Genomic DNA, 25,828 nt, shown 5'->3' with positions numbered 1-25,828 from the left:
AATCCTTAGCTAGTGAAGCCATGTCCAGCCACTACAAGAATGACCAGCCATGAACCCCAGAGGGCTGCCCTGACATGACCCCTGGGAGGCCAGCCAGAACTTCTGACCCCCAAGACTGTCCAGCTTCCACCTCAGCTGTGAGTGTCCATCCCAAGTCCCCACTTGTCTTTCTACGGCCATAACCAGGAAGGATCTTCCTACTTTCCAATGTCTTTTTACCCACATAGGGATAGATGAACAAGACAGATGGTCAAGAGTGTGGTAGAATAAGCTCATATCCCCAAGATCCATTCCACCAAAACCCTGTACTCTTGTGCAAACCCTTCTTAGCCTCAGGACATACACATGCATGAAAGTGGCCTTGCCTACCTCTTCTGCTTGACAGTGATGCCCTTCTGCTTCAGTGCTTTCTCATTAGCCATCTGCAGGAGGTGGATCTCCTTGCGGGAGAAGAGGCGGATGGCAAATGCTTTTTCTAGCAGCTTCTCAGGGGATACTGTCTTGGCAATGTCTTTGACAAACATGCGGATGTCCTGCTTCACATTGTCTGATTCAAGGGGCTGCCCTGCTCTCACCTTGTGGAAGAATTTGAGGATGGCCAGGGCAACACGGTATAATACCTTGTAGCCTTCCACAAGGAAGACATCGAAGACACGGGCAAAGTAGTTGAGGGGTAGCTCTCCAAAAAGCCAGCGCTGCCAGTCAGAGTAGACTTGCAGCACATCCTCTGACACAGCCACCATCAGCTTGTGGGCTGCCTGGCAATACTTGTTCACCAGGTCTCCAAACGTCATGCAGGATGACTCAAAGGCCAGAAAGCTCTGGTCGATGAGCTTCTTGCTGGGGTCATTGCAGGCCAGGATGCGGCAGGCCTTCTCAAAGCACTCAGCCTCATCGATGCTATAGTGAAGCAGCAGGGCCACCACAGCTGGCAGCGCAGGGCAGAAGGAGATGTCAGGGAACTGGTTGGCAATGCACAGGAGGATCTTGCGCACAGCCCCCTCACCCCGGGCATTCAGGCAGTAGTTCGGCACCTGAGTGTTGTCCACAAACTCTGGAAGAGGCAGGCTGCTGCTGCTGTGCTTGCCTACAATCTTGCCCACAATGTCACTGTACACACTAGCATCTGGTGTGACTGTGCGGCAGGGGATGTCCCGGATCAGGCGCTGGTATACCTTTCTCCGCAAGGTGTGGCTCTGAGCCCAGAATCCCTCTCGGGCCAGCTGTTTCAGCTCCTGCAGCTCAGTCCAGTTCAGCTCCTTTGGTCCTAGATCCTGGATGGCAGCATCCATCTTGTCTTTGTCTACAAAGCAGTTGTACCCTAGGGAGTCCATGGTGCCTGGTGTGCCTGGGAGGAGACTCTGGACTGCCAGGTTGGGAGCAAAGAGCAGCTAAATCCTTCAGCCCCCTCTCCAGGGTTTTTCTGCTAACCTGACTGCCATTTTACACCCTGTAGGATTAAAAACCATTTTTCATTTGTATGTTTGAAGGTGAATTTTTTTTTTTGAGTCATGGTTTTGCTATGTCATTCAGGCTGGCCTTGAACTCACTATGTAGCCCAGGCTGGCCTCAAATTCACAGCAATCCTCCTCCCTCAACCTCCAAAATGCTGGAATTACAGGCATGCACCTCCATGCCCCGCTTGAAGGTGCACATTCTGAAGAACTTTTTTGTTTGTTTTCATCTTTTTTTTTTTTTTTTTGGTACCGGGGATCGAACTTGGGTCCTTGCACTTGCACAGCAGGCGGTGAAACCACTGAGCTAAATCCCTGGCCTGTTTTCATCTTTATATAAAAGTACTACATGATGGCACACACCTGTAATCCCAGCACTCTGGAAGGATAAGGCACCAATATTCCAAGTTTGAGCTCAGCCTGGTTAACTTAGCAATTTAGTGAGAACCTGTCTCAAAATAAAAAATAAAAAGCACTCAGTGTGGCTCAGTGTGAAGGCCTTGAGTTCAACTTTCAGTACTGAAAAAAACAAAAAAAGTACTAGAAGGGCTTCCATTTAAGATACGAGGTTGTTCTGAGAAGTTATTAAGAACTTCAGAGAGTAACTTATTTTCACAGAGTTCATGTATTACTGAACAGGTTACATGGTTTCCGAGTACTGAAAAGCTAAGGGGAAGGTTCCCAGAAGCACTTCAATAACCTGACTCTGCTGCAAACAGTACTCAACTCAGGGAGGTCCCCTCTGGATCCTAATGACCACCCTGTAACCTGGGCGTTTTGGGGAAGAAGCCAGGATTAAGAGGAGCCCACTGACCAATACCTCCTTTCAGCCCCCTGAGGTATTAGGCCTTCACCCAGCTGTGAACTGAAGAGTCACACTTCTCTGTTCCACCATGCCCAAGCTGGGATTCTGAACCCACCATTTAACCTTCTTAAATGGCCAGCTTGGAAGCTAAGTTCTAGGAAGGTAACTTCAAGTGAATCACTAAACAGAGGGCTGAGAATCAAGTGGAAGGTGCCACAGTTTCAAAATTAGACGTTTCTAAGCCAAGTGTGGTAGTACATGCTTGTAATCCTAGCTACTTGAAAGGCAGAGGCAGGAAGATTATAAGCTTAAAACCAACCTGGGTAACTTAGCAAGACCCTGTGTCAAAAAAAAAAAACATCTGAGGATGTTGCCCAGTGGTAGAGTGCCCCTAGGTTCAATCCTCAGTACCAAAAGATAAAAATTAGACATTTTTGAGTCCAAATGAGACAGAAGTCTTGGGGGATTTGGTGCTGGCTCACCACAGTAACAACTGTTGTGACTCAGGTACATACAAAAGAAACAGGTAGGGCCGGGGATTTAGCGCAGTGGTTCTGGCGCCTGCCACGCAAGCACAGGGTCCCGAGTTGGATCCCCGGTACCAAAAAAACAACCCCCCCCCCCCCGCAAAAAAAAAAGAAACAGGTAAGATGTGCTATTTGAGACTCTGAGCAGGGCACTATAATGCCAAGTTTGCTGCTTTGGATTCCACAACTTACTCCTGCCTTTGCCAAACGGTAGTCTTGGGCACACAAGCTTAATATTCACCCACATATATCAGACTAACCTTTCCACCTGTAATAGTGCAAGTGCCCAGGTCACAGGGTCAGCTTCGGTGGGTTTTGGTAAGTGAGCACACCATTCCAGTCTCTCTTGCATCTAGAACACTCATCTAAAAATAGAAAAAGGAAACACTTTATTAAAACAATGAGTGAAAAGTAAAGAATTATAATGTAAAGTCTAGTTTTTTATAGCAAAACATTTTTTGGTACATTTTAGCCATGCACAACGATGACACTCATCATAGGGAATTTGCACCTGTACATGATACATCCCACCTCTTTTTTTTTTTTTTGGTACCACGGATTGACCTCGGGTCCTTGCACTTGCACAGCAGGTGGCCAAACCACTGAGCTAAATCCCTGGGCCTATCCCACCTCTTTTTTCTCATTTCCTCCTTTTCCTCAAGCACACTCCCCTATGTACAAATGCTTTGTTTCCATTTTTTCCCTTCTATTTTTTTCTTGTCCCTTCCTTCCTTTCTCCTTCCCTCATTTCCCTTCCCATTTGAACATTTTCTTCCCATTTCCCAAAATCTATTACACATTTGAGTCCTTTTTTCCCCTTTCAGTTTCTCACACCAGAGAAGCAATATGGTATTTAATTAAACATGTGCGTCTGATTTATTTCACTTAAGAGTATGGTCTCAAGGTCCAACCATTTAGCTATAAATGTTTGAAGCTCATCCTTCTTTTTTTTTGGTACCGGGGATCGAAGTCTGGTCCTTGCACTTCTGAGGCAGGCTGCAGAACCACTGAGCTAAATCCCCGGCCCAAGCTCATCCTTCTTATGGCAGAGTAGTACTCCATTATATTAAAAAATCACATCTTCTTTATCCATTCATTGGTTGATGGGCATTTGGGCTGTTTGTAAGATTTAGCTATTACAAACTGTGCTGCTATAAACATGGGTGTGCATAAATCGCTGAGGTATGATGCTTTTAATTCTTTCTGGAAGATACCAAGAAGGAGAATACCTGGGTCAAGTGGAACCTCTAGTTTTAGTGTTTTGAGGAATATCCACACTGATTTCCACAGTGGTTGCACCAATCTATACTCCCACCAACAGTGGAGAAGTGTACCTTTTTCCCCACAGCCCCTCCAGCATTTGTTATTGGTTGATTTTTTTTTTTCTTTTCTTTTTTTTTTTTCTGTACCGGTGATGGAACTCGGGACCTTGTGCTTGCATGGCAGGTGGTGGCACCACTGAGCTAAACCCTCGAGCCTGTTATTGGTTGATTTCTTGATAGCAGCCATTCTTTCTGAAGTGAGATGGAATCTCAGTGTTATTTTAATTTCCATTTCTCAAATTACCAGTGATATTGAGTATTTTTTCATATATTTATTTGCTATTTCTATTTCATCTGAGAAGTGCCCTTTCATTTCAGATGTCCATTTTTGGACTGGGTCTTTAAATTGGGGGGGGGGGTCCTGATTTTTTTGAAGTTTTTTTTTTTTTTGGTACTGGGGATCAAACTCAAGACCTTGTGCTTGCAAGGAAGGTGCAATGTCACTGAGCTAAATCCCCAGCCCAAGTACTTTATATATTCTAGATAGTAGACCTTTGTCTGATGACTAGCTGGTAAAAATTTTTCCCACACTGTGGGTTTTCTCATCACTCTTGGTGGTTTCTCTTGCTATACAAAAGCTTTTTAATAAGATGAGGTCCCAGTTGTTGATTCTTTGTAGTATTTCCCATGCAGTCTGGGTTTTATTCATGAAGTCTTTGCCTAATCCTATATCCTCAAATCGTTCTACCTATTCTTTCTAGCAGATTTACTGTATCTGTTTTAATGTTTAGATCTTTGATCTATTTCATAAAATCTAATGTTTTACAAAAGCACCTTGATGTTGTGTTTTGTTCAGTTTTGAGATAGGATCTCACTATGTAGTATAGGTTGGCCTTGAGCTTGTAATCCTCCTGTCTCAGCCTCCTGAGCACCACGATTACAGGTGTGTACCACCATGCCCAGCTGATGTTGTTTTGTGTATGTGTATAAAATATACATAAAACTCAACCATTTTTAAGAGTCCAATTCATTGATATTAAGTACCTTTACGTTGCTGTGCAACCATTACAACAACAATCTCCAGAACTGTTCCATCTTCCCAAACTGAAACTAGACTCATTAAATATGAACCTCCACCTCCTCCTCAGCACCCAACATCCTACAGTATCTCCATAAATTTAGCTGCTCTAACAACCCTGTATGTGTGAACCATATGGTATTTGTCCTTTTGTGACTTATTTCACTTAGCACAATGTCCTCAAAGTTCACCCATGTTGTAGCACATACCTTCGTTAAGGACTCTTTTTTTAAGTACTGGGGATTGAACTCAGGACCTTGTGCTTGCAAGGCAGGCACAGTGCCACGGAGCTAAATCCCCAGCCCAACCTTCCTTTTTCCTTTTATTTCTAGTATTTGAGTTTGAACCCAGGGCCTTTTCACTAAGCTGAATACTCAACCCTTTTTAGTTTTTATTTGTTGCCTAGACCCGGCTTAAATTTGTGATCCTCCTCCCAGAGTTCTGGGTTAAAGGTGTGTGTGAAATGTGTAGCATTTCCTTCCTTTTTTTTTTTTGCTTTTGTTTTTTGGGAGCTACTGGGCCTCAAACCCACAAGTGCTCTGCCACAGAGCTATGTCCCTAGCCCCTTTTTGAGACAAAGTCCTGATAAGTTGCCCAGGCTGGTCTTGTGATCCTCCTGCCTCAGCCTGCCAAAGTGCTGAGATTATAAGTATGCACCACTGCACCTGGCTCACTTCTTTCCTTTTTAAGGCTCAGTGACATTCCATGGTATGGCTAGACCACAATTTGTTTACATGTTCATCTATGGACGGACATGGGTTGCTTCTACCTCTTTGCTATTGTGAATAATGCTGCCATAAACATAGGTATATAACTACCTGAGCCCCTGCTTTCAATCTTTCAGATCTTCTAGTATGTTTTCACAGGGGCCTCCCCATAGAAAACATTACTTAAAACAATGACAAAAGCACTAAAATCATATTAAATATACTATGTCCCCTGCAAAAGCCATGCCATACCAAGGCCAGGCCTGCTGCCAGGATCAGGACCTTCTTTCTCGGTAGAATGGAAATCCCTTAAGGTGGTCTGTCTCCAGAGGGGCTTTTGTCTCAGGAGAGGCAGAAATGAAAGCTCCCTCTTCCCTTGTTCTGAAAGCAGCATCAGCAGGCCTACCTGCACACCCTGGCCATGGCCAGGTTACACCGCACAGTCTGTCTTCCATGATCCAGTTATCAATAGTTAAATCCTTCATTCAGGGCTCTTGGCTCATAAACTTCTGGAGCAACCCCAGGCCCATCCTATCTCAGTGAAAAGAACTAGCTCCTTCTCAGCGTGTTTATAAAAAGAATGAGAGCTGGGGAGAATACTGCCAACCTTCAGTTGACTGGCCCTGATTCAGGTTGAATATTAAACCAAAAACTTTAAAAGTGATCACTACACTTTGTAAAGCATTCATTCAAGGAGAAGCAGATGAAGAGAACTGTTTGCTGTAGCAAGAGGTCCAGGGACATGCTAGATTCAAAGGGACAATGAGGCAAGAACACTCCCTTGTGCAGCTTCCTCCTCCTCACATTCCTATGCAAAAGGAGGGCATGATGTTTCTGGGACCCTCAAACAAGTCTTCTGTTGACTTCTTCAGGGCATTTATTAAAAAAAAAACCCAGGATGGTTCCCATTGGGTATTTATTTAATATATATACATATACATATATATATATGTGTGTATATATACATATACATATACATATGTATATATATATACATATGTATATGTATATATATATTTGTGTGTGTGACAGGGTCTTGTTACATACTTCAGGATGGTCTTGAACTTGTGGCGATCCTCCTGTCTCAGCCTCCCAAGTGCTAGGATTATAGGTATGTACCATCATGCCTGGCTGGTTCCTTTAGGCTTTTAAAAAACATTTTATTATATGTAAATGCATAATCACAAAGGGTCAGGTAAGACTAAATTACAGAGTAAAACTTCATAGAGTTCTGTTTAAATTACTCCTCTAGTCTTATCCCCCACAAACACTTTGAAACCTTGTTCTTGCATTTATACACACACAATTACAATGGAGATCTTTTTTAAACTGGTCATTGGTATAGGTAAGTAAAAAAAGGCAGGAAAATCATTAAAAATATAAAATGAGCCAGGCTTGAGCATTGCTGAGGATCAAACTCACGGCCTCCCACATGCTAAGTAAGCAACATGAGACCTATCACTACAATGCACCCCCAGCCCAAGAACATGAGTCTTGATAGGTGAAGGAACTTTTTTTCTGATGGCCCACATAGCTTGCTGCTGTTGTGGAGGTTACAGAACATACCTGCTCCCCAACAGCAGGCAAGGCTTCACCTGTTCCCCCAGCTCTTGACAAAGGTACCATGCCTAGAGCCTATGAAGGTGGCCAGGGGGAGAGAAAGAAAGCAGGAAGAACTATGAAGTTAGACAGGCCTGGCTTCAAAGTCCAGCTTTGCCACTTGTTTGTGTGATCTCAGACAAGCTATGAATTGTACCCAAACTGCAGTGGCCTTGTCTGTAAAATGCATCTAATAAATAATACACAATCCTCACAAGCTGGTTTCCAGGCTACACCTATGGGTTCAGCTCTGACTCTGAGGCCCCTAGGTGGGGTGCAGATGACATTAAGGTGACATAGCACACATAGTACATCCCATTCTCTGCCCCTTCTTTGGGGACCACACAGTACAGCACTGCCTTCACCAGCTATGACACGATTCTCTTGGGAAACTACTTTCCCTTGACCACAAACATTGCACTCACCTAAAGTCCTCTCCCCCCGGCCTCAAGTTCAAGGTAGAGGAGGGCAGAGGGATAGGATCTGAGGGCCTGTCCTCAGAGCCTACAGGGTGACACCTCTGGTCAGCCCTAGCAACCTGCAACTTTCTAAATTTGGAATGGGTGAAGCACTCTGACTTCTGTCCCGAGGCTCACTCTCGGTTTCAGGAAAGTAGGTAAAATTATATTTTGATGCCCTATTAAGACTCACAAACTATTGGGCTGGGGATTTGGCTCAGTGGTTTCGCCGGCTGCTGTGCAAGTGCAAGAACCTGAGTTCGATCCCCGGTACCAAAAAAACAAAACAAAACAAACAAACAAAAAAAGATTCACAAACTATAGTGGTAATAGTTTCAGATAGTGGGGGCTACTTACAGAGCATGTGCAGGGTGATGACAGACCTAAAAGATGACATGTGAATCAGGAGGGAAAAGCAGCAAGCAGCCAGGAGGGTCAAAGAAAGAGTGCTGGAGACAGCCAGAAGAGTAGGTACAAGGGTCCTGAGGTAGCAGTGAAGTGCAGGGAGACCATGGCCAGAACTCAGAGATAAAGACTGAGTGCGTCAGAGGCCCAGGTGCATGCAAAGGAAGAGTCTGGCTTTTATTCTAAGCACAGTGGGAAGCAGAGAAGGGTGAAACCCAACTGAAGTGTTTGTTTGTTTTCTTTTTTGTTTTTTGAGACCAGGTCTTGCTACATAGTTCAAGCTGGTCTTGAACTCACTATGTAGCCCAGGCTGGCCTCAAACTCATGGTGATTCTCCTGCCTCAGCCTTGGAGCTTGGTATGACAGGGCAGCTCAGAGGTCCTCAGGGCTTTCCCATTATGACTGTTCCTTGGGGTCCTGGGTCTGGCACCCATAGTTGTTCAGGAGTGCCTGAGAATGATGATTCCCATGGGTCAAGGCCAGAGTCATTCCAGCAGAGAGGTGCAGCTCTGGAAACCACTAGTCAGGCGGGGTGCAGAACTAGCTTGCATTCCTATGATGATCCCCAACTGCCTCTTTGCTTCTTTCAACCGCCATATTTCCCTTCCCCGCCCCGTGCTTCCTTTTTCCCCAAGCCATAAACTTTCTTCAGTGACCTCCATGGCCTTGTCCTTATCAACACATGCCTATTTAAGAGTTCAGGAGGGGCCGGGGATGTAGTTCAGTGGTGCTGCACCTGCCTCGAAAGGTCCTGAGTTAGATCCCTGGTACCAGGGAGGGAAAAAAAAAAGAGTTCAGAATACGTGAAGCTAGAAAGGAAGTATTTCTTTAAAAGGGGGGTGGTGTATGTAGAAACAAGTGACTTTTATTTCCCCAAAATGTTATGTTGCTGTGTTGGGAGACTTCCAGGTAATGCCATCCACTTGTCACAGAACCTCTGTGCCCTCAGGCCATGGTGGACTGTCTTTGGTCTGCAAGGGTAAGACCAAAGCCTTGGGGATCCCTTAAATGACTCCAAGAAGAGCAGCTACATAGCTTTTCCAGGTAAGGGCATTATTCCTGTGAGACACTTCAGCCCCAAATCTCTTACAGCAACTCAATAAATGCTGTATCTATCTCCCACAGTGAACCCCTTGCTACATACCCACAGGAAGAGGAAGGCTGCCAGGGACAGGTGGGGAGAAGGGCCCACTCTACCACATGTACAGGCAGGAAGGCAGGGTGGGAGGGATGAAAAGCAAAATGTGGGAGAAAGGATAAGCCTCAACGTGGACTGTAGGCAAGAGATGCCCAGGACTAAGCAGCTGGTGCCAGACTCCATGTCAACACCATCCTTGGCAGCTACAGAACAAATCCCACCACAGCTGGCTGTCCAGTGATTTGGCTTCACAGCCCATTTCATTCAATAGTGAAGACAGACTGATGATGCAGGGATTTGCTTCACTTCTCAGATGATGAAACTGGGATATAGATAGGTGTTAGAGGGTCCTCATCCACAGGGAAGACCACCCTGGTCTGTTGGACCCTCTAGGGTCCACAAGCCCTCCCCACTGCTACTGTCTCCCACCAAGGCACAGGTCACTCCAGATGGTCAGCCTAGTCCCACTCCTTCCTTGACAAGTTTGGGACTTGCTTGTCAATATCATAAAGCTGTCCCAAAACACTGCTTCGGGGCCAGGGAGTCATGAGACCTGGGCACTTTTCACTTCATAAATGAAGAATATGATTTTCTCAGTTGGATTTGAAAACAAACTCTCTTTCTCATGTGACAAAAACAGAAACACACATTTAGTATTGATGATTACATTTTAACAGCTCCCAACACTGGGCACTAAGCTTCCCTTTCTTTGTCCCAGGTCACAGGGAATAGAGGGGCCAGCAACAATCATGGCTTCCTTTGCTCTAAATTTTTTTTTTTTTTGGTACTGGGGATCTAACTCAGACCTTGTGCTTGCGAAGCAGGCGGTGGAACCACTGAGCTATCCCTGGCCCTGCTCTAAATTTTTAATCATTCCACAGACTTCTAGTGAGTTGCCTCTTCTGTGCCAGAAGCAGGTTGAGCCTTGGCAATAAGACAGTGAAGACAGCCAGGCGTGATTATAAGTGCTGTAATCTCAGCACTTGGGAGGCTGAGGCAAGAGGATCGCCATGAGTTGGAGGACTAAATAATGGGGTAAATAGTGAATTCAAGGCCAGTCTGAACTGCATAGTGAGACTCTGTCTCAAAAACAAAACAAATGAACAGTGAAGACAGCTCCAGAAGAGAACCAAAACTACAGATGCAGTCAGGAAGCGCAGTGAACATTCAGGCAGGGAACTGGGAAACACTAAGGAAAGGCACTGACCTAGTGCACAAGCATCACAAGGGTGATGCTGTTCTAACCTATAAAGATGGGGCGTCAGCCTGGTATGGGTAGAGAACAGAGCATAGAAGGACAGTACTGTAGTAGAAAAGGCAGGAGAGGCAACAGCAAGTCAGAGGCCTCAGGTGGGCAGTGTCTAAGGATTAGAGGAGGGGTGAGAGGCAGGAGGCAGAATAAACAGGTGATACCTCCGATCTGCATTTAGAAAATGGTGGCTCCCTGGTGGCTGTGAAGCTGAGGAGAGAATGGCAGAGTCTAGCTAAGACCTAAGGGGGCTGGTACACCAGGGAGTGAAGATAGGGTGGTGCCTAGAGACTGCTTACAGGTGAATTCTGGCAGACCGAAAGGCCTAATGATGGTGGGGCAGAGACCATGTTGCTCAAGGATTCTGGCTTGAGGACCAGACAATGAAGAGAGAATTCCAGCCTAACGAAGCACCACCTTGGAGTATTAAGTGCCAGTTTTAATGAGATGCTTCTCAAACAAATGCTATAGTGAATCAGGTTGGAGGCAGAGCACAGTAGGGCCCATAGCACAGTGTTTCCCTGGCAATCCAGCACAGGAGGACCTCCAATGTACCCAAACACTGTGGAGAATCAACAGGCACAGGGAGCTTGGTAAGAGAGAGGCTGGCACTCACTAGAACTCTAGTTTGAAAAGCCAGCCACAGCCTGCTATGCTATACCCTCTCCTAGCCACAGGACAGCTCAGTCCCCAAAACAAACTGACCAGGGCCTGTGGCCCTCCTGGTTGACCTTAAGTCATTGCTGCAGAACAGGCAGGGGCATCAGCTGCTGCTCAGCTCAGTGCTTCCTCTATAGCCACAGTGACCCCCATGTGCATTCCTGGGAACAGGAGAGCAGGCAGGCAGGAAGAATAAAGAAGTAGAGGCTGGAGCTCCAGCATGAGCATGTGGGGAACCTCTACACTCAGTAGAAGTCAATGGCAACAATGGGACAACAGAAAGGACAGGCAGTGAGGCACTATGGCTGTGGGGACTCCACATGATAAACACATGCCCCTCTTAACATGGCTCTCCTGACGGGATTCAAAGCATGTGTGTACTCCATGCCCTTTTTCAACCTTGCTAAATGCTTTAAACAGAAAAGGAAAGAGCCTTTGGTCATAGTGAGGTGGCATTTGCCGACAGCTAAGTAGAGATGGCAGAACTCACTAATCCTTCGACATCTGCTGGGCACCAACTATACTTGCCTGGCCACACATGTGGATGGCAGAGGTGCCAACCTTAGGCTACACCATCTAGGGATGAGGAGGACACAGCCACTACCCAGTAAGGAAATGCTCATAGTGCTGGGATACTTGGGGTAGGGGCCAAATGCAGAATGGCAGGGGAGGGTATGTTTGGTATGGAAGGATGGATGGGCTGGGGAGCAGGAAGGCAGACACTGGGAAAAAGGGGGGAGGGATATTGAGAGGTACATCTGCTCTGAGTGGGGAGGACAGAAGGGCTGGCAGAACACACTAAACAGCCAGAAGGGGTCAGGGTTGAGGTCTGGGCACAGACACAGAGATGAGGGCATAGGCGGCTGCTAACAGTTAAAGGCAATGACAAGCAAGCCCTCCTGAGGTAGGAACTTTCTTTTCAATTCTAACTTCCTTGTGAGGGCCCTGTCTTCCCATTCATTCACCTAAGGGAGCCAAGGATACATCTCATCCAACCCCCAAGAACTTTTCAGACACTCCAGAGACATAACCTCCGACGCTGTCAGGAATCCTGGGGAGAGGCCTAGGGTAGGATGGATGCACATCCTCTTCTTGAGGCCTGAGGCTTGAGTCCTGGGTACAGAACAGTGCAGCATGGGCCTTGAAAGAAATGGGCCCCTGGTCTAATCCACCACATCCATTCTTTCTAGAACCTTCTGTTGAGTGCCTATTAGGTCTCTGGCACTGAGGTAGTACAACAGATACAGAAATAAGACACCTGGAAGTACAGGTGGAAGAGAGATTTGTAGACACATTTGAAGGCAGAAAGATAACAGAGGAGATGATTAGGTCACACCTAGGGGAGCTAGTACAGCTTCCAAAGGCCTTCTTGGAGGGGACTGCATCCCTCTGGAGCTGGGGCTGGAGTGGGGACTCCAAGTGAAGGATCAGCATGGAAAGATTTGCTGTGTTTGGGTAAATACAATAGCTAACTTCTAGGAATGTGGAGTGGGGAAAATCACAAAGGCCCCTGTCCCATGAGGGGCCCCAACCTCATCTTGCTGGGAATGGGGTACCACCAGGTTACTGGGGCAAGAAAGCACAATCAAGCTTTCTTTCATTCTAGAAAGATCTGTCTATTGGCAGCTTAGAATGTGGATGCAGAGGCAGCAACCATCAGTGTCTTCAGCTCAGAAGAGTATGGGGGTAGGCTGCTGCCCCACTGCATGTGTGGTGGGGGTCTCCCTGAGCCTTCCCATGCAGAATGTTAGGGTGGGGGCTGGGGATGTAGCTCAGCGGTGCTGCACCTGCCTGGCAAGTGCAAGGTCCTGAGTTTGATCCCCAGTACCAGGGAAAAAAAATTGTTTTGTACTTCAGAATGTTGGGGTGGGAGAGGCTCCACGTGGGTATATCTTGAGAATACTTCCCTGGAGATCCAACCTCTCTAGAGTCCCATTGGGCTGAGAACCTGGGCTACAGAATGACCAGATGGCCAACGATGGGTAACAAAGTCACTAACCAGAGTGCAGTTCTTCCTCACACTCTTTACTTTGAGGCTCTGCTTTTTACCCCCTGGACTTGTCTTCTCATCTCTTCTTGCTCTGGAACTTGCCATGGCAAACACCCTTCCCCACCACATTCTCATCCTCTGCCTGAAGGTACCCTTCCTCCTCCCTTCCCTGGGCTCTCTGGTGCCACCTCCCACCCCCAGGATTCCCCCACTTCCAGCACTCAGCTCTCCTCTGTGCTGCTATTATTACAGGGCCCAAGAGGCAGCCCTGGCTCAAGATACAACTTCCCAACTTTAAGAAAAAATATTTTTAATTGAACTCAGGGCCTTCACACTGAGCTACATCTCCAGCCCTTTTTAAATTTTATTTTGAAACCGGTTCTAAGTCACTAAGTTGCCCAGGTGGGCTCAAAACTTTCAATCCTTCTGTTTCGGCCTCTGAGAGTGCTGGGATCACAGGTATGTGCCACCACACCTAGCCTCACCTCCCCATTTTTAAAAGCCTTTAAGGCCGGGGATTTAGCTCAGTGGTTCCGCCACCTGCCTTGCAAGCGCAAGGACCTGAGTTCGATTCCCGGTACAAAAAAAAAAGCCTTTATGTTGTGTGTGGTACTATGAGACTGAACCCAGAGCCTCATGCATGCTAGGCAAGCACTCTACCATTGAGCTACATCTCCAGTCCTTCTTATTTTTTATTTTCAGACAAGTTCTCACTTAATTGCCCAGACTGGCCTTAAATTTGTGATCCTCCTGCTTCAGCTTCTCAAATACATGAGATTACAGATGTGTGGTACCATAGCTGGCTAGATTCTATCTCTTTATTCACATCCAGGCCATCCTGAAACCTGCTTCATCCATGGTTGACTATTCATAAATAGTGCCTCTCTCTTAAGGCCCTGTCCTAGAGTTCACATCCCTCCTCCTACCCTGGAGCCCTAATCTCAGACTGCCAGCCTCTTGCCTTACTCCTCACAGCTCAGCCTAGCCCAGTGACACCAAAGTTCAGCATGAGGAAATCTGGATGCAAGATACTTCTCCTTGCCTGCATGATTGAAAGCTATCTGTTCATGGGACCCAAGCATGCCCAGCTCCCAGTGCTACCTAGCAGGCGTTCCCAGCTCACCTCCAATACCCTTTCCTGTTCCCAGGCCCTGGCTCACAGTCTCACCCTCCCACTTTCCCCTGAGAAAGGGGGAGTGCCAGGCAAGAGCTTCTTTTCCTTTCCAGTTCAGTCCTATATCTGCATCCCTGTGCATGCTGCCAAGGATTCAAGTCCAGGAGCCCTTCCTCAGTCCTGATCTCATCCCTTTGGGACTCTGACTCCCTATACATTCAATGCTCCCTCTTGGCTGTCACAGGCAGGCCCCAAAGCAGAGAGCTTGAGGCTCAACTCCAGCTCTCCCTCTCTTCCATTTTCCTTTCTTCCAGTTGGGCTGCTGCAATAGCAGGCTGCACCTGGCTGCCGCCACACCTCCTACCTTTAGGATGTCACTGCCTGGCTGCCAGATCTAATGGATAATGGGCCCTTATCTTTCCTCCCTGAATGACACCACTTCCTGGGCTTTCCTCACCCCTCTGGCTATGGACCCACTCCTGTCCCTTCAGTGTCATTTTCTGCACGAGTCCAGCCTCTATTTAGCCAAAGAGCTGCATGAGGCTTCAGTCCTGTACCTCTAGATGCATCCCAGGTATCTCCTGAACATCCTGCACATTCACACTCCAAGTGATTCCAGTGCAACTTCCTCTGACCCCAGTGTTTCTGCCCAGCTCAGGGATTGATTTGTCAGAGTCTTCTACCTGAGATCCTTCTTGTCTCCACCTTTCATGACCTAGCCCAGTGATGACAAACCTTTTAGAGCTTTCAATGATAACAAACAGTCCACTGTGGCACTTGTGTCATAGGTTCCCCACCACTGATAGCTTCTCCTAAACCCAGGGCAGCTTCAGGAGCTCTGACTACACAGTACCAACTACAGTCCCATGCTACACTCGAAGAGACTGACCCTTTGCCAGATGTTCCAACTATTGCCCTCCATAGCCTCATAGCCACCTCCTTGGCAGGAGCTCCTCATGGAGCTCCAAGCCTTACACATAGTGTCATGGTGACCTACTTACACATCTGGCTCTTTTACTAGACTGTGGCTTCCATACACAGTGTCACACTATACCCTATGTGCCCTGGGAAGGGGGAAACAAGAGAAGGAAACAGGTGGAAACTCAAGAATAATTGAAAACCACTTAGGTCAAAATTTAATTTTGAAGGCAGAATAACAAGGAACCTTAGCCAACTTGTGCTAGGCAGTGACCTGCCCCACAGGCATCTTCACATGACTGGAAGGTGTACCTGCCTTAGTCCTGAAGCAGCACATAGGAATTTCTCAAATGTTAATGGTGCCTGGCACCCCACAGTAACTACCAAATAGCTAGTTACAGGGAACTTGATAGTGGGCCTTTTGCAAGTGGCACACAATGGGAGCCACGTGCCAGGTACAACAGGGATAGAGCCATTAATGAGGTGTTAGTCACAGCACCCTGGGCCAGCTGACCTGCCTGCTGGCAGGATGTTCAGATACAAGTCTGAGCAGTGGTGCCTGAGCCTACACGTGGGATCCTGAGTGGGCACTCTGTATCTCAAGCTCAGTTAGCCACTACAAATGGTTTCCTATGTCCCTTGCTTAGCCAGAACATCTCTCTCTACTCTGGTCTGGCCCTCACAGGCAGGGGCTAGAGTTGGAATAAAGCTCTGCTAATTCAGCATCTTTAGCTTCTGAGTTCAGAGAGTCTTCCCATCAGCAGGTCAAGAAAAACACCCACCCCCAACCCCCAGGGCACGAGGAAGAGAATTCAGCCAAAAGTCAGCAGCACTAGAAATTGTGAGTTCTCATTAAGGTGCCTTGGAAGGCCACAGACATGAACGGTTCTTAGCAAGCATTTTCACACCAAGCAAGATAACCAGCCAACCTGAATGGAGTTGTGAAGGCTTAATCATTTTTAAAGGGATTTAAGACCATGCCAGGGTACCAAGTGCTAGACGACAAAGAGGCGAGGCCTTGCCCCAGCTCTCAGTGAGTGCTGGCTGGCTCGAAACACCATACTGACCATGCCAATTCAAGGTGCAAGTGTTAAGGCTGGAAAGCATAGGCTTCCCTCACCCCCTGGCCATGAAGAAAAAGGATCCAGGAGTGAAATAAATAGGACACACATGTGTAAATACCAAGTAGTTTCTCTGGTGTGAGAAACTGAAAGTGTAAATAAGGATTAAAATTATTAAAATGAATAATTAATAATTTGAAATAGGAAGAAAAGGTCCAAAGGGGTAGGGGAAGTGGGAGGGGAAGGGGAAAGGAAAGAAGGGAAAGGAAAAATTATGAGAAAAGGAAAAAATGGAAATAAAGTCTTTGTAAATAGGGAAGGGTGGAGGGGGTGATGGAAGGACAGGGAATGGGGAAAAAATAAGAACCAAAATACATCATGTACAGGTACAAGCACCCAATGATAAATGTAAATGTACTGTATACCTAAAATGTACCAATGAAAGAATTTAAGAAAAAAAGGAAAGAAAGAAAAAGGACCCAGGGAAGGCTTCTTGGAACCAACACCTGTTTCAGCTGGGTCTAGGGGGGTGAGACTTTAGCCCCAAATAGCAGCAGAGACAGTGTGGGGAAAGGACAGGGCCATGAAGAACAGAACCTGTTTAGAGTGAGGGAGTTGTATGGTGTAAGGGCAAAAGTCAGTGAGCATCTTGTGACAAATGACTAAATGACAACTGTACACCCGATTCAGAAGCTAAAAGGCCTGAGACTCACTGAGCTACCAAATAAAGGACAGTGCTGCAGTATGAAGGGAGCAAGGCAGAGACACCAAGGTAGAAGTTACTGTCAGACCTTTATCCTTTTAAGGGCCATAACTTTCAAAGATAAAAAACCTAGATTCTTGGAAGGATCCTTGGTGGGAATAAACTATGGAGGGGAATTGATAAGAGCAAAAGAACTCAAGGTAGAGCTGAGGGGGCTTTTAGTGGGACCCAAACAGTGAACTACATTTTGAAGGGCTGACTGGCTTTTTATTGGTAACAAAACCAGCCATCAGTAAACAATCTCTGACAATGGGTGCAGGATGATCTCAAATTTGAGGACAGACTGGGGAATTTTGCAAGACCCTGTCTCAAGATAATAAAGATTTTAAGATTTAGTTCAGTGGAAAAGTATTTGCCTAGCATGTGCAAGCCCCTGGGTTCAATCCCCAGAACTGCAAGGAAAGAAGGGGGGATATCATCCATTCAAGATGGAGTTGTGCAGGCTTAATCATTTTAAGGAGGAAGATAGAGGGAGAGGGAGAAAGAGAGGGGGAGGAAGAGAGAAAAACAGGGGAAGAGGGAGGGGAGGAGGAGGGAGAATGTGAATGTGCACAACACCAGGGTGGCTGGAGGGAGGTCACCACTGCTTACACCCAACTCAGCTGAGGCTGAGCAGCCACATGCTCCTATATGAGGGACAAAGATAACCTGCTCACAAACTCAAGACAGCAATGGGCAGATAAGGGTTCCTTTTGCTTTTCCTTAGCCTTGCCCATGTAGGACCCATGTGTGGAAGAAAGATTCGGGAGAGGATATCACAAGCTTGGTCTCTGTACCCTCAGTTAATTTCTTCCTAAGTTTTGCCTGATGAGAAACTGAGGTCCTAGAGATAAAGCAAGATGCCTGAAAATTCCGCCATAACTGATCTTTGAGATGAGAAGCCTTTTTCCTAGAGTTCTAATTTGAGAACACTTTTGGAAGACCAACCAGCAGTCTAGAGGTAAATGAGGTCTTTTGAGATGAGTCTCTGCCAACCTGGAGGTACCCCAAAAGGAAAACAAAAAACTGAGATAAGGTGGCCCCTAGAAGGATAGAGGAACTGTGGTTTGCACCACATTTTACTCTAACAAGTAAACAGAAATTTCTGAACCAGAAATAAAAAGTTCCCTACCCTACTCCGATCTGCCAACAAGGCAACTTACAAGCCTTCTGTACTCTCAATGACATGATACTAGGAGTCTGTAAGTACAATCTTCTTTTTGTCCCTCTATATACCCTCCTGATAAAACTCAACCCAGTCCCCAGCTTTAACACCACGGCACAGGAAGGTCCCCCAAACACTCTCTAGCCCATGTGTAGCTGCCTGGACGTGGCCTCTCTAAACTCCAAGTCCTGAGTCTTCCCCAGGCCTGCTCCTTTCCCACAAGCTCTGTGTGAACTGTAGCACAGAGCTGCTAATTATCCAGTCCTAGAACATCCTCGTTGTCCTTCTTCCTCCTTGGCTTTTTCCATCCTCACAGACACTTGTCTCATAGTCTTGCCCTCTTTTCTATCCTTATGTCTCTGTGTGGGCCACAGAGGGCCCTCAACTGACCCCCAGTCTCAGTGTACCCCTTCATTAGCCCATCATAGCCACCACTGCCTTTCCACGCTCAGAAAACACAAATCTGATCAGATCACTGTCAAGCTACACTCCTGGAGGCTCCCACCACTCTCAAGGTAAAATTCAAATTCTTTTTTTTGCAGCGGGGGTGGGGTGGGGTACTGGGGATCGAACTCGGGACCTTGCACTTGTGAGGCAGGTGCTGGAACCACTGAGCTAAACCCCCAGTCCTAAAATTCAAATTCTTGAGCCTGGAACTTAAGGCTTTTCCCAGTCTGCTGCCAGGCTAGCTCCCTATCTTCCCTTCCCTGTCTTCCCTCAGACACCCAGAGCTACCCACTGCCCCTTTCTCAACAGATGAGAATGGGACATAAACCTGTTACTTCACACAAACTATCCCAGATAGATGTGGTAGCACACGCCTATAATCCCAGCACTGAGGAAGCTGAGGCAGGAAGATCTCCAGGAGTTCAAGGCCAGCCGGGACTACATAGCAAGATCCAGTCTCAAAAACAAAACAAGGGCTGGGGATTTAGCTCAGTGGTTTCACTGCCTGCAGGTGCAAGGACCCGAGTTCGATCCCCGGTACCCAAAACAAAACAAAAACAAACCCAAAACCCAAAATATATGCTGTCCCTCTGCTCAGAAATTTCTCTTCCTTACATGTTGTCTCTCCTGACCATTCCTCAAAATAAAGCTCAAGGCTTTCTCTGCAGCCCTGTACCCCTCCATACACGTGGTCCAACTGGACGCTGATGGTTTTTATCCACAGAAAATTCTTCCTACCTCTCTGAGAAGCGACTATCACTATCCCTGTCTCCTCACTACACTGTAAGCTCCCTGACGGCTGACAGCAAATGACTCACCACTGTGACTAGCACATGAAAATCTCACATGAAATCTGAACTCAATAAACTCATGCTGAAAGAACTGAGAAACTCATCAGATAATGAAATTAGGCTGGTTCTCAGTAAAAAGCCCAAAGTTCTATTTCTTTGATATTATCTCTGTTTGGAAGTTGACGCTGCAGCGACTGAAACTCCTGCTTCAAGTTGAAATGGGTTGCTTTCTTTCATTTACAAAGTTGTCATAACAGAAAAGGTATGTTCAATGCTCAAACAGGTAAAACATTGAACAGGGTAAATGTTAAGTGCTTTTTTACAACTTGCCTCATTGTCCTATGTACTTTAAACTAGAAACCATCCAAAAGTAAACACTTAAATATGTCTTCTGAGGTTGGCTCAGTCTCTAATGAGGATTAGGAGCAATACTGCATGCCCAAGGTCACTCTGACCTGCTGGACAGTCCAGACAGGCAAGGTTAGGGACAGCTAGCAAGGCCCATCTGCAGGTGAATTTGCAGACACAGGAGGTTTTATTATTGTTATGAAAAACCTGCCTACATTACTTCTGCATCCCAGGTCACCCTTAATCTAGTTGAAAGTTACTGTTTACTAGTTCACATCCATCACTCTGACACCACCTTGGTTTCAACAACCCTGAGAGATCCTCTGGCCCACCTCATGCCAGGCAAAAGAGGAACAAAAGTGAACAGAATGTGGCTCATAGGCTAAGACAGAATTCTAAATAGAACACTCACTACCTAGTACTTTCCATAAAGGCTTTATCTGACTTCTGAGGAGATTAGGTGAGGATCAATGTTCAGAATAAAAGGAAGTACAGGGCCAGGGATTTAGCTCAGTGGTTTTGTTGCCTGCTGCACAAGTGCAAGGACCTGAGTTCGATCCCTGATACCAAAAAAAAAAAAGGAAGTACATGCAGAAATCATACTCTAGCTATGAACAGTAACTGTAACAGCTTTGAGGTTTCTTGATCAGTTCTCATCTGGCTTGGTCTCTTCCTTAAAGTCAAAGAATCTGCCACTTATCTTCAAAGAAATTGAGCAAACATTTACAGATCTCTGGTACCAAAAAAAAAAAAATTTACAGGTGCCTACTGTGCCAGGGATAGAGTGAAAATGGAGCTCTTCTGGGTCAGGGATTTAGCTCAGTGGCACTGTGCTTGCTGGGCAAGCAAAAGGTCCTCAGTTCGATCCCTAGTACCGCACCAAAAAAAAAAAAAAAAAAAGAGAGAGAGAAAAAGAAAGAAAATGGAGCTCTTCTTTAGCCTCAAATAGATGAAACGGGCACCTCCTGACATTTATGGTTCTGCAAACTGCTGAAAGTCACCTGCTGACCCTGGCGCAAACACACAGCAAAAGTGTTTTCATTCACCCTGGAAGGCAGGCAGACTTCCAGCTTTTCTAGACTTCTGCTAGGCATAAGCTGTTGGGGAAAGACAACACCACCCACACCACCCCAGCCACTAACAGCCAGCCTGTGTCACATAAAATCGAGGTGATTTAGACAATCTCTGGGCTTTAAAATCAGCCCAGCGAGTCCTCACCCAGGAGGCCTACAGCACAACTGTTTACACACAGCACTTGATCACAGAGGAGTCTGTGGTCAGGCCACCAGTACCCCTGCCTGGAGGGGACCCTGACAGGTATAGCCCAACCTCAGGCTGTGCCAGCGTTGCCCTCCAGCTGTGCTTCCTCACGGCTTGGGGAAGCACAGGGCCAGGGTCCTTGTTTCTACTTCCTAACGCATGGCCTGAACGAGAGCTGCCGGTGGACTAACAAAGGGGACTCCTTCCAGACAGGTCTCCAAGGCTGGGAAGAAACCTAGGCGTCAGGTAGGCAGGATGTCATGCTGAGCAAGTGATGGGCCCTGAGAAGCTTTACGTCTCCAAGAGCAGAAGGTATCAGAGCAAGTCTTGAAGAGGATTTCCTACCCGGCGGACGGCAGAAAATGCCTCAAGGAAAGATGACAAAAGGACACTCCTTTCCGAGGACACCTCACCCTGGGCTCGGAGAGCCGCGGCGGCGGAGCGGGGAATGGGCTGGCCGGCCCGAGGGTGGGGGTCTGCTTCCTGGGCCCACGTCGTGACCTCTGGGCAGCGTCGGGCTCCCGAATCCCTCCGACTTGTGCGCCGTCGCGGCCGAGGCCCCTAGCACGATTTGCTCTGTGGGCCCCAGCGCGGTGACAGCGGCGCCCCCCTGGCCCCACACCCGACCGCTACACCCCGCCTCCCGCCCACGAACCCACCTCCACGAGCCTCGCTGCTCGCCTCAGATCCAGGGGCGACGGCGACGACCCTTCTGCGCACGCGCACAGGCGGCCCCGCCCCTGCCGAGCACGAGCCACCAGCCGCCCACCTCAAGCGCCCCGTCTGAGCCAAGCTGGCTCTGGGCATGCGCACTGGCACTAGGAGGCGGCCACGGCTAGTGTAAGCTCCCGCGGAACAGCGATACCGGGCACAGGGGCGGGGGCTTACGCGTGGCGCCAGGGGGCAAGCTCAGTGAGGCGGTGCCTTGAGCATCCAGAGTTCGGGCAGCTGTCGGCTGGAGTCCCGGTCCTCCAAAGTCACGCGTGGACCGTGACCGCGCGCCCGCGACGTCTTATCTAGAGAAAGCGGGGAAGAGGCGCGCGGAGGCCTGGGGGCGGGTCCTGGGCGGTGGAGCCCTAAGGCCAAGGCTCGGAGACGGCGACAGACAGCGTTAGCTGTCCGGAGACGAGAGACCGGGACATGGGACACCTGACCGGCAGACAGGCCAGGACCGACGTGGGGACCAGAGACCCACTGAGTTTGATAGAGGCAGCGGTCCTCGTGCGGGAGTTCAACGCTCTCTGCAGAAAGCGGCGGATTTAAGTCTGGGGAGCAGAGTTGGGTCACCCACCCCATAAAAGTCCACAGGCCTCCATGGTGGCCTCAGTGCCTTTGAGGAGGTCAGCGCTCTCTGTCGGTCACAGCATCAGAAGTTTGAATCACAGTGGCCCTTGGGATGTTCTCAAAACCGCTGAGGGGGCCTGGCATCACAAAGGAGTTCAAAGCCTTATGGGGATATCGGATGTCAAGATGCCCCTTGTACAGAGCAGACAGAGAGAGAGAGAGAGAGAGAGTGTGTGTGTGTGTGTGTGTGTGTGTGTGTGTGTGTGTGTGAATTTGTGTAGGAGGTGGTTTATCATGGAAGCCTCTGGGTTTACAGCTGCCCCAGGCGCCTCCAAGCAGCTCTTCGGAGCCATCACACACCTCCAGTGCGATCCAGGCGTGAGGCACCAAGGGAGGGGGAATGTGGGAGCCCAGATGGCTGCGGGCAGACGCAAAAAGAAACTACCCAGCAGGCTGGTACGCAGGTGACCAAACGCTGCGTGGGAGCAGCGCCCCTCCCCCGCTCCCCCAGGGGCTCAAGCCGCTCCGCAGCGCCCCCGCCGCTCGCGCCGCTGCAGCCTTCGCAGGCGCCGTGTCCACGCGTCCCTCCAGGGCAATACGAGACTCCCACGGGCGGCGCTGAGCCCAGGTCCCCGGCCCCCCGCGGGGGCCACCGGCCCGCCCCCCAACAGCAGGTAGCGGCGGCCAGGAAGTAGGCGCGGGCAGCCACAAGCCGCGTCGCGAGCCGGCACCCAGAGCGCGTTGCTTCCGCGCCGCGCGCGCTCCTCGCCGCTCCGGAACACTGCAAGCACAGCCACCGGGAAGCGCGTCCACGCGCCGCGCGCCTCGCCGTGCGCGCTCACCGCCACCTGCACCGCTGCGAGGAGGACGAGAGGAGGCAACCTCAGGCGGGGCGTGGCGGGGGGGGGCGTAAGGCTGGGGGCCACAAGGAAAACTCCTACCCAGGACGCGGAGGACAGAAACGAGGGTGGGAAAAAGGGAAAGGACAGGGTCAGCGGCAGTGGAGGACCTGAGGGACAGATGGAGCTTGGGGGCCAGCAAGGGTAGGGAAAAGTTGGGAGAAGGAAGGTGAAGGGCCCAAGGTTGGGGGCCTGGGGGAGCCTACCATAGTCCTTCCGGCAGAACTTCTTCAGGCTGATTCGGTAGCTGCCATGGGCGGGTCTGCAGTGGGACTTGCAGTCTAGGGAGGAGGGAAGGAGGCTGGCAGATTCCCAGGCCCCCCTCCCCATCCCCTCTCCTTCATGAACTCATAGCTCCCTCCCCGAAGATCATACCAGTCTGGGACCCTGGTCTTTGTCCACTCACCCTGTGGCTCCACAGGGCTGCTGTCCTCAGTGGGTCCAGGGATGGGTGTTTCTGCAGAGAAGGTGGGAAAATGGCCTGCGATGGGGGTGCAGGACAATCTTCAGGCCTCAAGGGACAGATAGGCAACAACCAGGAGCTGAGGTGACTGAGGCAAGGTAGGGGTCACTCACTAACACAAGGTGCCACGGGTGAGCGGCTCTGCTGGAAGCCAAGGGCACAGCGGTTGCAAGTGAGGCCAGTGACACCATCCTTGCAGGGACACTGTCCTGTGGTCTGGTTGCAGGTTTTGCCAGCAGCACCAACAGGGTGACAGTCACAAGCTGAGGGCAGAGACGGGAAGGACTTGGTCAGAAGTCCACCTGGGGTCCTGGGAAACCAGAGTGTGACAGCATGAAGGTGGTAAGCTCACCTCTGCAAGCACGGCGGTCACTCAGAGAACGGTCTGGGTCACGATAGAAGCCCTCTTGGCAGTAGTGGCAGTGACGACCAGCAGTATTGTGCCGGCAGTTGAGGCAGACACCTCCACTTCGGTGGCCAGACAGTCGGTACAATTCCATGTTGAAACGGCAGCGGCGGGCATGGCCATTGCAGGAACAAGCTGTAGGGAGGGATGGGTCAGGGGCTGGCCTGCCTGGTCTGAGGTCCCCAAGCCACCCTCCAAGGCCTCACCAAGGCAGGCGTGGGTTTCCCTGGCCGTGGCCCGCTGCCATGGCCTGTCACAGTAGAAGGGCTTGCAGCGGCCGCAGTCAGGGCCCTCTGTGCCATGTCGGCAGTCGCAGATCAGGTGGCCCTGAGCATCCAGCAGGCACCGTGAAGCATGCCCATTGCACTTGCAGCGCCCGCCCACCTGGAGTTCAGTGGCTGAGTAGGAATAAGGGACTATTGCATCCAAGTCTCTGGTATCCCCTGGCACAGCAGGTCTTGTCAACAATATGCGGATATCTGTGGCAGTCACCCAGTCTTGGAGCACTGGGCTGCTGTCCAGATCCAGGCCTGGTGGGCTGCCATCTTGCACACTGAAGGCCATAAGGCCACCACCATCAGGCTGGGCCTGGAGTGCAGGGAAGCACAGGGCTTCAGGCCCTGGGCCACCAGAACCATCCAATGGAGCATGTGGACGCCCATAGTCCAGGGCACAGTGGGAGGAGAAGAAGCCCAGCGGAGCCCAGTTTCGGCCATGGTCCTGGGACTTGAGCAGGGCCACCGATGCTGGTGGGGCTGAGCAGAACCGAAGGCTCACAAAGACCAATTCAAAAGCCTTGCCCAGGGCCACTGTGAGAGTCACATTGAGGGGCACCCGCTGCAGCATGTCGGAGCGCCAACACACAGAGCTGGCCGAGCCTCCAGCCACGGTCAGGAGAGTGGCAGGGTGTGCCCGCAGTGGATCTGAGGCGTCGCAGGCCCGAGTGGCCGGCTGCCCGCACGTGCTGGACGCCAGTACCTCGCGGCCCAGGGCTGCGTTCACCAGGCCAGGCACGCAGCCGCGGGGCGCACCCCCCTCATCATAGCAGGGGTCAGCAGGCACCGGTGGCCCCGGGCTCATCGCCACCAAGAGCGTGCCCGAGGCCAGCAGCAGCACCGAGGGCCAACCAGGCATGGCCGGAGCACTGGGGATCAGCCAGCCGGCCAGCAACTCTGCCCTCGGGGAGGAAGAGCTGGTCCTAGACTTTGCCAGCCGGGCCTGTAATACGGTGCAAGCAAGGAGGCCCCGGCCCCAGCCCAGAGGTGGGAGCAGCTGCGGACCCGCCCCAGGCGGAGCGCGGCAGTGGAGATGTTGGCGCGTCCTCCCGCTGGGCCTGGAGCGTTGACAGGCGTCGCTCTGACTCCCGGTACCTCCGCCAGCGGAGGCCCCACCCGCTGCCCGCCGTTCGCACTCACCCACCGAGGGCCAGACAGGGCAGGTCTCCCGGCCTCCCGGGAAGAGCCGAGGACAGGCGGGGCCTGGTGCGCCCGGTCTGCAACCTCCTCCCGTCTACAGCTAGTGCTGGCGAGCTGTGCCAGGAGGGGGTGGGGGGCGCAGCAGTCGCGAGCCTGAACCCAACCAGGGGCGGGGCTGCTCCC

The 25,828-nt window shown here is 49.7% G+C and overlaps 2 protein-coding genes across 3 annotated transcripts in view; both read right to left on the bottom strand.

The window, feature by feature from the left end:
- Tbc1d24 (TBC1 domain family member 24) overlaps positions 1 to 3,151 on the bottom strand; it is an 8,541-nt gene extending 5,390 nt beyond the window's left edge. For both annotated transcript variants that reach the window (XM_004864648.3, XM_004864649.3), the window contains exons 1-2: positions 3,047 to 3,151; positions 370 to 1,450 (exon numbers count right to left, since the gene is read on the bottom strand). In XM_004864648.3, coding sequence (XP_004864705.1) covers positions 370 to 1,334 — 965 coding nt within the window. In that variant the 5' untranslated portion in view covers positions 1,335 to 1,450; positions 3,047 to 3,151. The remainder of the gene's footprint in view (positions 1 to 369; positions 1,451 to 3,046) is intronic.
- Ntn3 (netrin 3) lies at positions 3,049 to 25,828 on the bottom strand. The gene is made up of 7 exons (XM_021244354.2): positions 24,437 to 25,828; positions 24,177 to 24,365; positions 23,938 to 24,087; positions 23,768 to 23,818; positions 23,568 to 23,642; positions 22,067 to 23,318; positions 3,049 to 3,151 (listed from the first exon to the last, which is right to left on the bottom strand). Exons 1-6 carry the CDS (start codon positions 25,362 to 25,364, stop codon positions 22,978 to 22,980), a joined length of 1,734 nt encoding a protein of 577 aa, XP_021100013.1. The 5' UTR covers positions 25,365 to 25,828; the 3' UTR covers positions 3,049 to 3,151; positions 22,067 to 22,977.

Source organism: Heterocephalus glaber, unplaced genomic scaffold, assembly GCF_053883595.1.
Source record: "Heterocephalus glaber isolate CG9 unplaced genomic scaffold, H.glaber_assembly_v1.0 deba00001781, whole genome shotgun sequence".
NCBI lineage: Eukaryota > Metazoa > Chordata > Mammalia > Rodentia > Bathyergidae > Heterocephalus > Heterocephalus glaber.
Note: the sequence above shows the minus strand (reverse complement) of the source record. Positions and strands in the feature narration are given on the sequence as shown.

Coding starts and splice junctions, on each gene's coding strand:
- Ntn3 (XM_021244354.2), bottom strand. CDS start 25,364: ATGCCTGGTTGGCCCTCGGTGCTGCTGCTGGCCTCGGGCACGCTCTTG. Junction 24,366..24,436: donor GGAAACCCACGCCTGCCTTG/GTGAGGCCTTGG, acceptor CCCTCCCTACAG/CTTGTTCCTGCAATGGCCAT. Junction 23,819..23,937: donor ACCCGTGGCACCTTGTGTTA/GTGAGTGACCCC, acceptor CCTTCTCTGCAG/AAACACCCATCCCTGGACCC.